This window comes from Xyrauchen texanus, chromosome 49 (assembly GCF_025860055.1).
Source record: "Xyrauchen texanus isolate HMW12.3.18 chromosome 49, RBS_HiC_50CHRs, whole genome shotgun sequence".
In the NCBI taxonomy this organism is placed as follows: domain Eukaryota; kingdom Metazoa; phylum Chordata; class Actinopteri; order Cypriniformes; family Catostomidae; genus Xyrauchen; species Xyrauchen texanus.
Window position 1 is genome coordinate 16,187,858 of NC_068324.1, and position 12,814 is coordinate 16,200,671.

Genomic DNA, 12,814 nt, shown 5'->3' on the forward strand with positions numbered 1-12,814 from the left:
TGTTTTATGGCGGTTGGCATAAAACTAAAGGCGCATTACTGCCACCTGCTGGTTGGAGCAATGAATCGCTTAGTACAAATACAATGTATCTCCTGACTGATCTACAGTGGCGGTTCTAGCCGAGATCCGATGTGCCCCCACCCCTTAATATCAACAACATGAGAAACAGATCAATATTTAAGTCCTTTTTCTACTCTAAATCTCCACTTTCAGATCTGAAAGTAACATCTGTTGCCTGTTTAGGAGTCTTATTTATTTACATTTCTTCCGATATCTTAGGTATTTTCCATCCAAAACTTTGAACTTCCAGCTTTTCTTTCTCCCAACATGATTTTATAGTGACTTTAGCTGGGTTTTCTTGATTGTGACCTTGTATACTGACCCAATAATTTAATTCTAAAGGCATTTCTCCCATTTCAATCTGTAATGCTGTGGTTGGTGTTGAAATAATAGCCCCTGTGCATATCCTTAATGCCTGAAATTAAATTTTGTCAAATTCTTTCAACATACAATTGGCTGCAGATTGAAACACTATACACCCATAATCCAAATTATTAGTCCAATGTAAATACTTAGACCTCTCAGACCCCCAATCGTTCCCCACCAAACAACTAAATAAATTCAGTACTTTTTTGTATTTATGAATAATCATCCTAATGTATATTCCATCTTCACCAGTCCAGCTAAAACCAGAATAGGCTGAGTTAATTTGATCGTATGTGTGTGTATGTGTGTGTGTGTGTGTGTGTGTGTGTGTGTGTGTGTTTTCTCCAAATTAAACATTTATCATTTGTTTTCTCTTTGTAAAAAGATATGCTTAAGCTGTTACTTTTCTCACTATTATTACATTGTTCTCTGGAATACTCGATTCGGACTGATCAATTGCTTTATTCAGCCTGTATGCCTACTTGTAGACCTGTATGCCTACTTATTCATGCAATTATCTAATAGTGTGGCAGCATAAAATCATGCAGATATGGGTCAGGAGCTTCAGTTAATATTCACTTCAACCATCAGAATGGGGAATAAATGTGATCTCAGTGATTTGGACCGTGGCATGATTGTTGGTGCCAGATGGGCTGGTTTGAGTATTTCTGTAACTGTTGATCTCCTGGGATTTTCACAAACAACAGTCTCTAGAACTTACTCAGAATGGTGCCAAAAACCAAAAAACATCCACCGAGCGGTAGTTCTGTTGGCGAAAATGGCTTGCTGATGAGAGAGGTCAACAGAGAATGGCTAGACTGGTTTGAGCTACTGGTTAAGTCTACGGTAACTCAGATAACCACTCTGTACAATTGCAGTGAGCAGTATAGCATCTCAGAATACACAACACGTCGAACCTTGAGGTGGATGGACTACAACAGCAGAAGATCACGTCGGGTTCCACTTCTGTCAGCCAAGAACACAAAGCTGAGGCTGCAGTGGGCCTACCATCCGCATGTCACAGCAGAAATCGTGATTTGTCAGAGCATGCAATGTTTTTCCAATCATCTACTGTCCAGTTTTGGTGAGCCTGTGCCCACTGCAGCCTCAGTTTCCTGTTCTTAGCTGACAGTAGCGGTACTCGGAGGGGTCTTCTGCTGCTGTAGCCCATCCGCCTCAATGTTCAATGTGTTTTATGTTCAGAAATGCTTTTCTGCATAGCACAGTTGTAAAGTGTGGTCATTTGGGTTAATATAACCTTCTTGTCATCTTGGACCAGTCTGGCCATTATCCTAACAAGCCGTTTTCACCCACAGAACTGCCGCTCGCTGGATGTTTTTTGCACCATTCTCTTTACACTCTACCCCATTCTGATGGTTGATGTGAATATTAACTGAAGCTCCTGACCCATACCTGCTTGATTTTATACATTGCACTTCTGCCACATGATTGGCTGATTAGATAATATCATGAAGTATAAGATATTAAAATAATTATAACTCAAATCAATATTGCATATCCATTTATTTACTACAGTATTTTTTAAGTAGCCATTCAATAAGCAGAATTTTGGACAGAAAGCTTCTGAGTGATAAAACACCTATGCGATAATGACCGGTTGACTGCACATTATCTGGTACGTTTTCAAGTGTTATTTAAATATAAACATTTTTGAATATTTTTTTGTAATGTTGTGTTTCTCTGATTCTCCAATCTCCACTTTTTCCATTTCTTTGAAGGTTGTGTGGAACTTGAAACAGCTACATCTACAACAATATAAACTACAAAAAGAAGTACGACACATTGAAATAAGAGCCCATTACAAGCGGTAAATTTTATTATGGGATAACAGCACATAAATCACATCTAAAATTGATGTGTCCAATGCACTTTTAATAAAGGTAATATTAAAGGTACAGTTTCTAAGTACAATATAACAACATTCATATTAGAATGAAAAGTATTTAAAAGACAACATTAAATTTCTTATTTTTCTTTACAGCGGTATTTACAAAATGAATCAAAATACTTATTTTCATATTTAAGAATCGGACGAACATAAGGAGCAAAACCACTATTGAGAAGAGACTATCTCCTAAAGAGAGTTCTGAAGAGCTGAATAAAAATGTACGTGATCAACTGTCCCCATTATAAGATCAGTAGCAAACATGTGACAGAAAAATCCACAAACTGTTATCTGCCCCCCCACCCCCCCTCCCCTCCCCACAGTTGATGCTGCCCATGCACAATCCAACCTGTCCTGCCCCAGCTCTCCCATTCAGCTCATATTAAACAGACAACAGTAAATAGATCCAGATGTGTAGTATGCATAATTTTACATACACAAATGAACACTTCAGTTACATTGCATTAGTCATTTTTTTGTTTTGTAATTATGACCTTTAACCTAAATGGCAGGAAAGAATAGGAGAACACAGAGTGGATTGCCTATTGTCCGTCATTTTGTCTTGGCAAATATCCAAAAAGGGTCCTGCCATTCACCAAGAAATCCAACCAGAGTGCAATTGACTGGATGCAACAATGCATGTCCCATAGCCAAGTTTCAATTGTGTTGTTCGGAGGAGAAGCAAAAAGGAACATCTGACACCGAGAACTTCGACTGATCTCTGTCGGTAAGAAATGCAGGACACCACATGAGACAATAAAATGCTGTTTCCATGGCTATAAACAAACATGATATACCTCATTTACATAAAAAGACAGCCAATGAAAAGAAAAGTTGATAACACAAGACAGAAGTCACCTACATGTGCAAACACAGTCATTTGAGTACGTCGAAAACAGTGAAAACAACGACGGACGAATATAGTTTCTGCATCCTGTAGCACTGAGAGGCACTCAGCGTAGTTTTCTATGTATTATTGCAAGTTAAATCTGCCTTGCTACAAAGAGAAACAGGAAGTGTCGCACAAAACCTTGTACAACTGCATTTGTTCTGTACAATTTTGTTATAACGCTTAACCATTGTGTGTGTATAATGAGACCTTATGAGTGAGTAGAATTTAAGAGGAAACAAACAAATGCTTAAGAGTCTTAAGGAACTGCTAGGTACAAGAAACTAAAAAGAAATTGAGGGTGCCAAAAAAAGGGCTAAACTTCAAGACAATCCAGTACTTTGTGGAATCATGTGTCTAAAGTCCTTCCAGCGTCCGATACGCAAGTACTGGTAAACGTTTTGTGTGCACGAACCGGACAAGAAACAGTTTCAGCTACAAGTTCGGACAATCAATACTGCTTCTTTGTTCCATATTGTCTTTTTTTAAGCACAAACTACTTTCTTCATGGCAAAGATTCAGAATGCGACATTTCATAGAGATTTACTTTAGCTAATAATCTTAAAAGTGAGAAAGAAACTAGTCGTGTCCCAAGACTAGCACACTGATACAGGTACTTGCTTGGTATTCGAAAGCAAAATTTACCACTATCGTTAACTTTATCGTTATCATTATAATCATTATTTATCATGTCCTAATATTAATAATAATTAATGAATGGACTAAGAGGGCGGCCTAATCTATGAATCCATAATTTTGGTTCACAAAAGTAAATTACCTAGCACCACACATCAGTATAACACAAAAATTAACGTCTGCACACCCTACCACTAATCGAAGTAAGTCTAAAAGAGAGAAGTGTACTAAACACAGAGATATCGTACAGCATGATGTGTCTGATAAACAGATACATATTTGCACTGAGCAGGTCTTAGGAGTATTTTCATCTTACCTATACAGTACAGACAGAAGTTACAAAGTTACTTTTATACATGTGATCAATAAAACATTAAATATCGTGAATTAAAAGCCAAAAGGTTAAATTAAGCTGTACAGTTTACAGGCCATTGGACGTTCGTAGTTCTCCACCAGGGAACTGAACTAGTCAACATACAAATGAAACAAATTGACAATAAAGAGCGAAAAAAGAGAAATAAACCGAAAAACAAACAAACGCGATAAATAAGAAATGTATTTACATGCAGATGTTTAAAGTCTATGCACAAAAATCAATAATAATACACATATATATTATTGCTTGACATTCGATTATGGCTAAAGACTTTTCATTTCTTCTACTTTCTAAACATATTTCACTTTTAATAGCGTATCAGCTGTGCTTTTGGAAAGAAAACTCTCATAATAATAATTGTTTTATAAAATGCAAACGATTGATGTACATCTTAGTAACACTTTAAACTTCAAATCGAAATGCCGCCACAAGCATGACACGTTAAATCCTTAGAACGTAAATTTCGGAATATCTAAGTGCCTTCGCTAAAGTTTACGGAGTTAAATCGGTATACATAAAACGTGAGTGCATAGGCCTGTTTGCATCTAATTGAATTGTTAACATTGATGTGCATTGTGTCATGCTTGTTCAGCTGTTCAAAGTGTTCAAGCTTAGTGCTACTGAAAACATTTTAAATTCTGGGAAAACTTAAGATCTTACATACAAATCACCATCTGACCCTGCTGCATCTTATCTTTTAAAGCCTTGTCTGGGGTTTGACCTTAAGCAAACATTACATATAGCACAAACACACACGCACTCTCGCAACCACAGATATATATTGCTTTTAACAAGGATAAAAAAGGGGAAAACCACGCACGCACACACGCACGCACACACACACACACACATATACATAAAAGAAGAAAAAAGAACGTTTCACAATTTACAATAACGAATTTGGGGAAATTACGGATCTTCCACCAATAAGAGAAACATACAGCTTTTCTTGTTACAAATCTAAAATACCACAGATCCGGAGATGTTTAAGTACATTTGCTTGTATTTGAAAAAATAAATGTATCCAAACTTCTATTTCATAGCCTCTATTGCTTTAAAATGTCTATTACAAACTAAACTGACAAAATACAACATGCAAAATGTGGCAAAACGTGACTTCTACAACAGCTTTTGTGGTGCATCTAAGGGTCGTACAAACTAACTTCAGGACACGTCTATATGAGTAATTGGACAACAATCTGCTGTGCATCAAAGCTTGTTCATCAAAAGGGGACTCCACATCAGTGGTTACCCATTAGAAACCCGTATTTGTCACGCACGGTAGGCTAATGTGCCTATGTGGACGTCTGAAGGTGGAGCAAATCATGAGGAGGTATTTGGCACATAGACTCAAACAATCACGAGTGACAATTAGAACAATCCCAATCTAGAGAAGAAAAAAATGAACTTGCCAGAAAATAGCGTAGTACATTCGTAGTAAGGTTGAGGTGGTTATCTTGCTTTGTTTGACTTTAGGGAATTAGATCTTGGAGCTTGCTGAGCGATAAAGCCAGTGGCCTGTGGTGCGAGTGAATTAAATGACACTTTCGCATTGTTTATGATGCATTGCTGTCTTCTTTTGGCCTGACAGCTCTGATGCTAGTGAATAACAAGCTATGACATGATCATGTAAATTGCAAAATATGAAAAGCAGGAGGAAATATCCCAAAGGGCAATGTTTGAAAAACATGAACTATAGAGCCACTAAGCAGTGACAGGAATTTTCTTAACATATGAACATGCGTTCCCAATTGGGAGTTTTAACATACAGCACCATCACTGGATTCTTGTGCTGGCTGAAGAACCTAATCTATAGTTCTGTCTTGCTGTTTACTATAGGCAGATGCCTTCTAAGGGAGCATGATGGAAATGGGACCCAATAAGTGACTGATTTGGAACGCTCTACATTGGCAGCAACTCTGTACCTCACTCAAATGAGGTTCCTTATGTGAAACCTCGACAACTGATTCCCAGTAGTGTTTTGCACGTTAGCATGTGGCTAAGCTAACAATGCAATAATCTAATAACCATAGAAATACATAGCACAAACTAATATTGGGTTAGGTACCTTAAATCAGACTGAACTGTTTTTAGTAACTTTTTGTTATGGAATGAAATCACTATTATTGGATTATAAATAAATTATAAAAAAAGGTTTGGAACAGTCTTCGAGAGTGCACCTACTGTTCAGTATACTGTCTATGCAGGTGTTAATGTTTGGAGTTAATATGTCTCATTATCCCTCGGTATTACCTGCTTCAGTGTTCTCAATTATCACACCATTACTCTCCCTGAGCCTTGTTGTACACACATGCTGCTGATTTACAAGAACCTAAACTTGAACCTGGATTGTTGTTCACAGTTTGATGATTTACTGTAGTAATCATAACTTCTGAGGGACGCAATCAATGAATTTCACAACCAATAACAATAAAGCTTTTCCATCAGTAGTATTCTGATGTAGTACACATACATATAATGATTTTACTGTACTGACCCTGATCATGCTTTTGAGATCAAATTATTGACGTTAACATAGAGCTGACTAACGTGTTTAAGCTACCGGCTTCAGAATTTAGTTAGACAGACTCTTCCCTGAGGAAAATACTTTGTGTAATAGGAAAAACCATGTGATTACGGAATGAAAGTGTCTGATTTTTAATTGGACGATAAGCAAGCTACCAAGATCAGTTCAAGGTTTGTCAAAATGTCTGTTAGTAGGTCGCTGAAGTTATCAATGATGTTATTATTTCTGGATTATTTAGGGACTTTCTAAAAGCCACAACATTGTTTTACTGGAATGTTACAACAATTCTTTTCAGACTCAAAAAAGCAGGAAAGACCACTATGGCCAGGGGCGTAGATTTGAGAGGGGATGGGGGGAATTAAACCCCCCATTATTTATACCATGATCAATGGAAATATGTAAATGCTTGATGCTGCAACCCCCCAATGTTCAAGCCAAACCTATGCCCTTGACTATGGCACATTCAAGAGACGTACAAACACGCGCAACACATGACATTTAGGTATTACAAAAAATAGCACTATTAGTACCATTGTCTTGTTCTTTGAAAAATCATAAAAAACACACCAATTCTAATTCATTATTGCAGGATTACGTGCTTTATCATCCTTCACTCTTTCCCTTTTGTCTTTCATAGGCTTCATAAGCACTGTACAATATTACAAAAATAGAGGATTTCAACCAGACAAGGCTTTGAATATTTGTCTTTTCTTCTGTTTTTCACTCTTACGTTCCAGACGAGCATTGTTGCTGGGCAAAGACCTTTGCAAGAGCCGGTTTAAAAAGAAAATTCACATGAAAGACACTTTCATCCCAGGTCCAGATGGAGTAGAGTGTGTATATAAGAACGGGTGGATGCCAGATCAACCACTTATAAACCAGACTGAGTGGTGTAAAATAGTCAAACCATGGTCATGTGGAGCAACACCGCTAGATGGAGCAATTGAACAGAGGCTGACGTACTGAAATATCTCTGCAATTCATAAACAGATCTGAAACCCTTTTTGTTTTATAGGAACAAGGGTTCTTTAAACAGCCCTTCAAAAATGCATGGTGTGCTTGAACCCTTAAAACAATTTGGTAGAGCACATATCGAATTATGTTGAAAACCTTTTTTGTGATAAAGCTTGGATCAAAGCATCTCTACTATGTGGGTACTGTATATTTAGCACAAAAAATTCAATAGTCATTGCTGAGTGCCGAAAACGCAACGCTGATCTAGGAACAGTATTCCAGCATTGAAGCTGCTTTAAAAATAGTCCCCTTCTGGAACGCTTGTGATCGGCCTTTACCCAGCACCAACCTCCAACTCGTACAAATAAATACACAAATACACAAACACGCACACACACACACACACACACACACACACCACCCTCAGCAGCGTTAGGGTTTTCTAGCACTCAATCTCCATAACCGTGGTATTTATACATGCAACACATCACTAGATAAATATACAAGTCTCAAATTAAAGAAAGGTGCAAATAAAAGTGCCTTATCCATTTTTTTTCACAATTAAGAATAGTCTAGCTACTAATATCATACATGTTATTTAAAATAGATTCTATAAACATTTTTTTTTTTCTGTATAGTTTTGTACTTATGAGTGTTTACCCTGTAATACGTTAGAAAACTGGTGGAATGGACCCTTGCATTGCATCGATGTTGGTGGTCGGACCGTTGCGTTACATTAACACCATTCCAAAAAGGGACTTAATAGCAGATGGCCTTAAATGATATCACTAAGCAACTATGGCAGATGGAGTCTCAGACAGCTTAAAGTAATTGCGCCTTTTACGGCTTTATCTAACTAGAATTACCAGAATTCTGCCTTCTTTTTCGACGATTGTCCGTAGAAAGGTGCTGCTTTGCGACACCAAATTCTGACTTGCTCTGCTTCACACTACTTCTCCATCTTTCTCTCCTTTGTCTCCTGTATTACGCTCATGTCGTATTATTTTTCATTCACTGCTGGTTTATAGTCTGACATCAAGACTTACATTTTTTAAAATAAAGCTATTGGCTGAGCCTGGACCATGCATACTGTATGGGCCACAAGCTGAATACATTTCTACGTAGAACTTTTCTGATGCTACAATAACTACTGGAATAGTTCTTCTTATAAAGACGTCACTGAATTTTTGAAGTAAAAAAAAAAAACACATTTCATTTTTCTTGGCTTGAAAAGGGCTGTAAGGTCTGTTGCTGCTACTAAAAACATTTAAAATGCTGGATACAGGAGAATATACGCTCAGGGAATTGTTTTCCATTTTGGAAACAAGTCAAAACAATTTATGCTGATCGTGACAAATCGCCATGGGACCGCTCTCGAATCGTATGCATGGACTTTACAGGTTCAGCCAAAGAAAGAGAGAGAAACGGAGCGAGAGAGAGAGGGAGCGTATGAAAAACAAGTGTCTTCATCTTCTCATCCACTCCCCTGGGCTCCAAATCCCACCTGTGTCAGTAAAAGGAGGGAACAAACCCCAAAAATAAACTGCTGGAGTCAAATCCAGTCCATTAACTCCTCCTGAAAAAAACAAAACAAAGAAAAAACAAAGTAAAATTGAGAAAAAGGGAAAAGTGTGTGTGTGTGCAGTGTGTCGGCTGTCCAGGTGTGTGTATGTGCAGGGCACTGATAAAGTGTCTTAGATTTATGCTTGACATTCCCCACGGTGTGAATTCCCCCGGGTAGGGCGGGCGCAGGGAAGCGCTACCCATCCACGGGCATGGACTGCTCAAAGTCTGATCCGAACAACTCCTTGTACAATGGGGGGAAGTGGGCGCGGACAATGTCTGGGTATATTGCTTTGAACGCTGTCAGCTTTTCCGTATGCCTGCTGCACAGAGCACGCAGTGTGGAGACTTTGCATATCAACTGCAGAGAGAGAGAGAGAGTAAAAGAGAAAGAGGTCTGTTATTTAAATTCAGTGGAAAGGACCTTGTGGTACTGGGTCAAAAGGCAACAGACAGACTCTCTAATCCGCAGACATATCACAGATGGTCCCAGGTTTTTTTTTTTTTTTTTTTTGGGGGGATAACATTAGCTAATCTTTAGGCTGCTTGACCAAAAACAAATTAGGTGAAGTCATCCACCGAAGACAATTTGAAAATCAAAATTGATTCCTGTCTTATTGTGCGCGATGCAACAGTGCATGTTATTGTAAACAAGTTTTTTAAATCTTTTATCAAAATCTAATAGGTTTCTGTCTCTGAAAATACTTGTCTTAATATATTAACTAAGGCTGTCAATCTATTACAGTTTTTCATCAAATTAATTACATGATGAGCCGTGTCACGTCAAAAGTACTTTAAAAATGTGGAAAATGCGTCTTGAGATCGCTGCATTCTGTTGTAGCCCAGCTGCCTTTGAGTGCAAAAGCGCATCTGTGGAAGGCTGTGCTGCTTGCTCTCATTGATTTGATGAGGTGCGTTGTCTGTACAGCTGGAGTTGCGCTGACTGCCCCCTACTACCACAAATTCGCACAAAACACCTTGAGTGTTACATCCAGCTTGAAATGTCTCCATATAAGGATCATTTCTTATTACAGAGTATACATACATGTTGGAGGCATGATTTACAGTGTTTTAAAGCATTATTTTTCATATAATTCATCACACTAAATTAACATGTTAATTGTTAATTGACAGCCCTTATATTAACCAATAACATCACAGCCAAACATTCCACGATCCAATACAATCCAGATGTATAAAATCACTGATTATCCCATTGAATATTCTGTTGTACTAAGATATGCGACACAATATGCTACGAATGCAAATTTGTGAATGCCATTTAATGTTGTCTTTAATTAATTAGGTCTTAATTGGCAACTGAATACTAACACATTGTGGCAGGGTGGAGGGCGGGGCCGGGTCGTGATCCTACACACCCGGTCCCATATTAGGCTAATTATGCCTCCGTGAGGTTTAAAGGCTGACTGCAGAGGGCCGTGCGGGAGAGAGAGATCGTTAGCGGACATGTCCCGTATTAGGCATAATTAGCCTAATACGGGACCGGGTGTGTAGGATCACGACCCGGCCCCGCCCTCCACCCTGCCACACACATCTATTGACATCATATCCTATTTCTTCATGTGTTTACCTTTGTCAGTATGCCGTCCTCTCTGTGGTTCTTCTGGAGAATGTGTTGCAGGGCCAGCTGGATCTTCTGCTGGAGTTTCTCCACCTTCACTTTCTCCTGGAGCCAGGACCGGTCTAAACACAAGTGGGGTTTGTTTTTAAGCCATCATTAGTTATAATTACACACCTAAACATATATGTACAAGTATATACTGCTAAAAAAAAGACCAGAATAGCTTCACCACAACACCTATGCTAATCCACCAGTTAGACCAGCACCAGATCAGCACTAACCAGCATAAAATGGACCAGCATGAACATTCTGGAAAATGTGAAAAATGGTAAATGGTCTGCACGTATATAGCGTCTTTTTAACATTAGCGGTATTCAAAGTGCTTTACACTGCGTCTCATTCACACACACATTCACACACCAATGACAGCAGAGCTGCCATGCAAGGCGCTAGCCTGCCATTGGGAGCAACTTGGGGTTCAGTGTCTTGCCCAAGGACACTTCGGCATGTGGAGTCATGTGGGCCAGGAATCGAACCACCAACCCTGCGATTAATGGCCAACCCGCTCTACCACCTTAAGTTACACAATGAACTTATGCGACCCTTCAATTGGAGTTACGAACACATTAATGACCAACAAAGTCATCCTTATCATGGCATGAAAGACTATGGAATTATTTCGATTTCATTGTTTTATGTCAATAATGTGTTAAATAATCATGTCAGCTAATGAAAAACAAATGACTCAAGCTTCACAGTTTGCTACATGCTAATTAATTTATTATTTGTTAGATACCATGCATTAATAAATGCCTTTCGCCTCTTTATTTGTTTTGTTTCTGACTAATAACCAATGCCCATCTCAGACGTAGGAGCTTCCATGGTGCACTTGAAGGCATAAATATGTGGTGGTTTGGCACAATGTAAATACTAGTAAATAGGTGGTTGTGTGTAACAGTTTTTAACATGCTGAGATGGTTTTACCTGCCGACATCAACACGAAGGCTGAGAACAGGGCGATCTCGTCTTCAGAGAGATGCATAGAACACAAGTTTTTCCCAAACTCGAAGACGGAGCTGATCAAGTCATCGCAGCCTGTCACAAAGAGACAGAAAAAGAGACAGACAAAGAGAGTGAAAAAAAAACCCAGACACAGACAGGATCGAGACGAAGCAGGAGACAGCATTGGGTAGATGCTTGTTCTTTTAGCATAATATGTCGGGATGGCACAGAATGAAAACAATAATATCCTACAGTGTTACAGAATAATCTTTCCTTCTACATTTGTTTTCTTCTGACTAATCATGCTTTAGCGAATGAGAGGAGTTATGTAACCACGACTAGGGTCACTAACAAGACTTTCAGTAAACCCGTGACTCAGAGTTCACACAAAAAAGACAGAGAGATAGACTACAGACACTCGTGTTCCTTTTCTCAAAGACTTGATGAACAGATGCAGGCTTGTTAATACCGCCACACAAGGAATAAGAGCGGTCGTTGTAAGACTGAGGACATCCACACACAAAGCGTGAGATATGGTTATATGGTTGAACGTTGTCCACACACACATCTTTCTTGTCTTTAGATTTCTCCCATTTGCGTTAGTTCTGGCATTTGAATAGCTTTCGGCCTCAAAGGGTTTCGAATGTGCATGAGGAACTACACAGAAGGGATTTAACAAATGTCACGGCATTCAAACATAAATGTTATTTGCTTACACAAGAGAAACTCAGCGGCCGGGCTACGGCTGTTTAGATGGTGTGTTTGATAAAATGCTCCCCGTAGACACTCAATCTTGCTTAGGCTGTTTCCAGACGCTCGCCATATGTAGCGGCTACAGGCGTGGAACTGCAATACTGAGCGCTATCATCAGTATTGACAGTTTAAAGTCAATATTAAATGGCATTCGCAGCCCATATTACTTCGGTATTTTAGCACTTTTGCAGACAGAACTT

General features: G+C 38.8%; 1 protein-coding gene across 2 annotated transcripts in view; it reads right to left on the reverse strand.

The window, feature by feature from the left end:
- Positions 1-2,246: 2,246 nt before the first annotated feature.
- The window catches only part of LOC127640192 (nuclear receptor ROR-alpha A-like), a 429,438-nt gene continuing 418,870 nt past the window's right edge, over positions 2,247-12,814 (reverse strand). For both annotated transcript variants that reach the window (XM_052122627.1, XM_052122628.1), the window contains 3 exons: positions 11,844-11,954; positions 10,869-10,981; positions 2,247-9,638 (listed from right to left, as the gene is read on the reverse strand). In XM_052122627.1, coding sequence (XP_051978587.1) covers positions 9,474-9,638; positions 10,869-10,981; positions 11,844-11,954 — 389 coding nt within the window. In that variant the 3' untranslated portion in view covers positions 2,247-9,473. The remainder of the gene's footprint in view (positions 9,639-10,868; positions 10,982-11,843; positions 11,955-12,814) is intronic.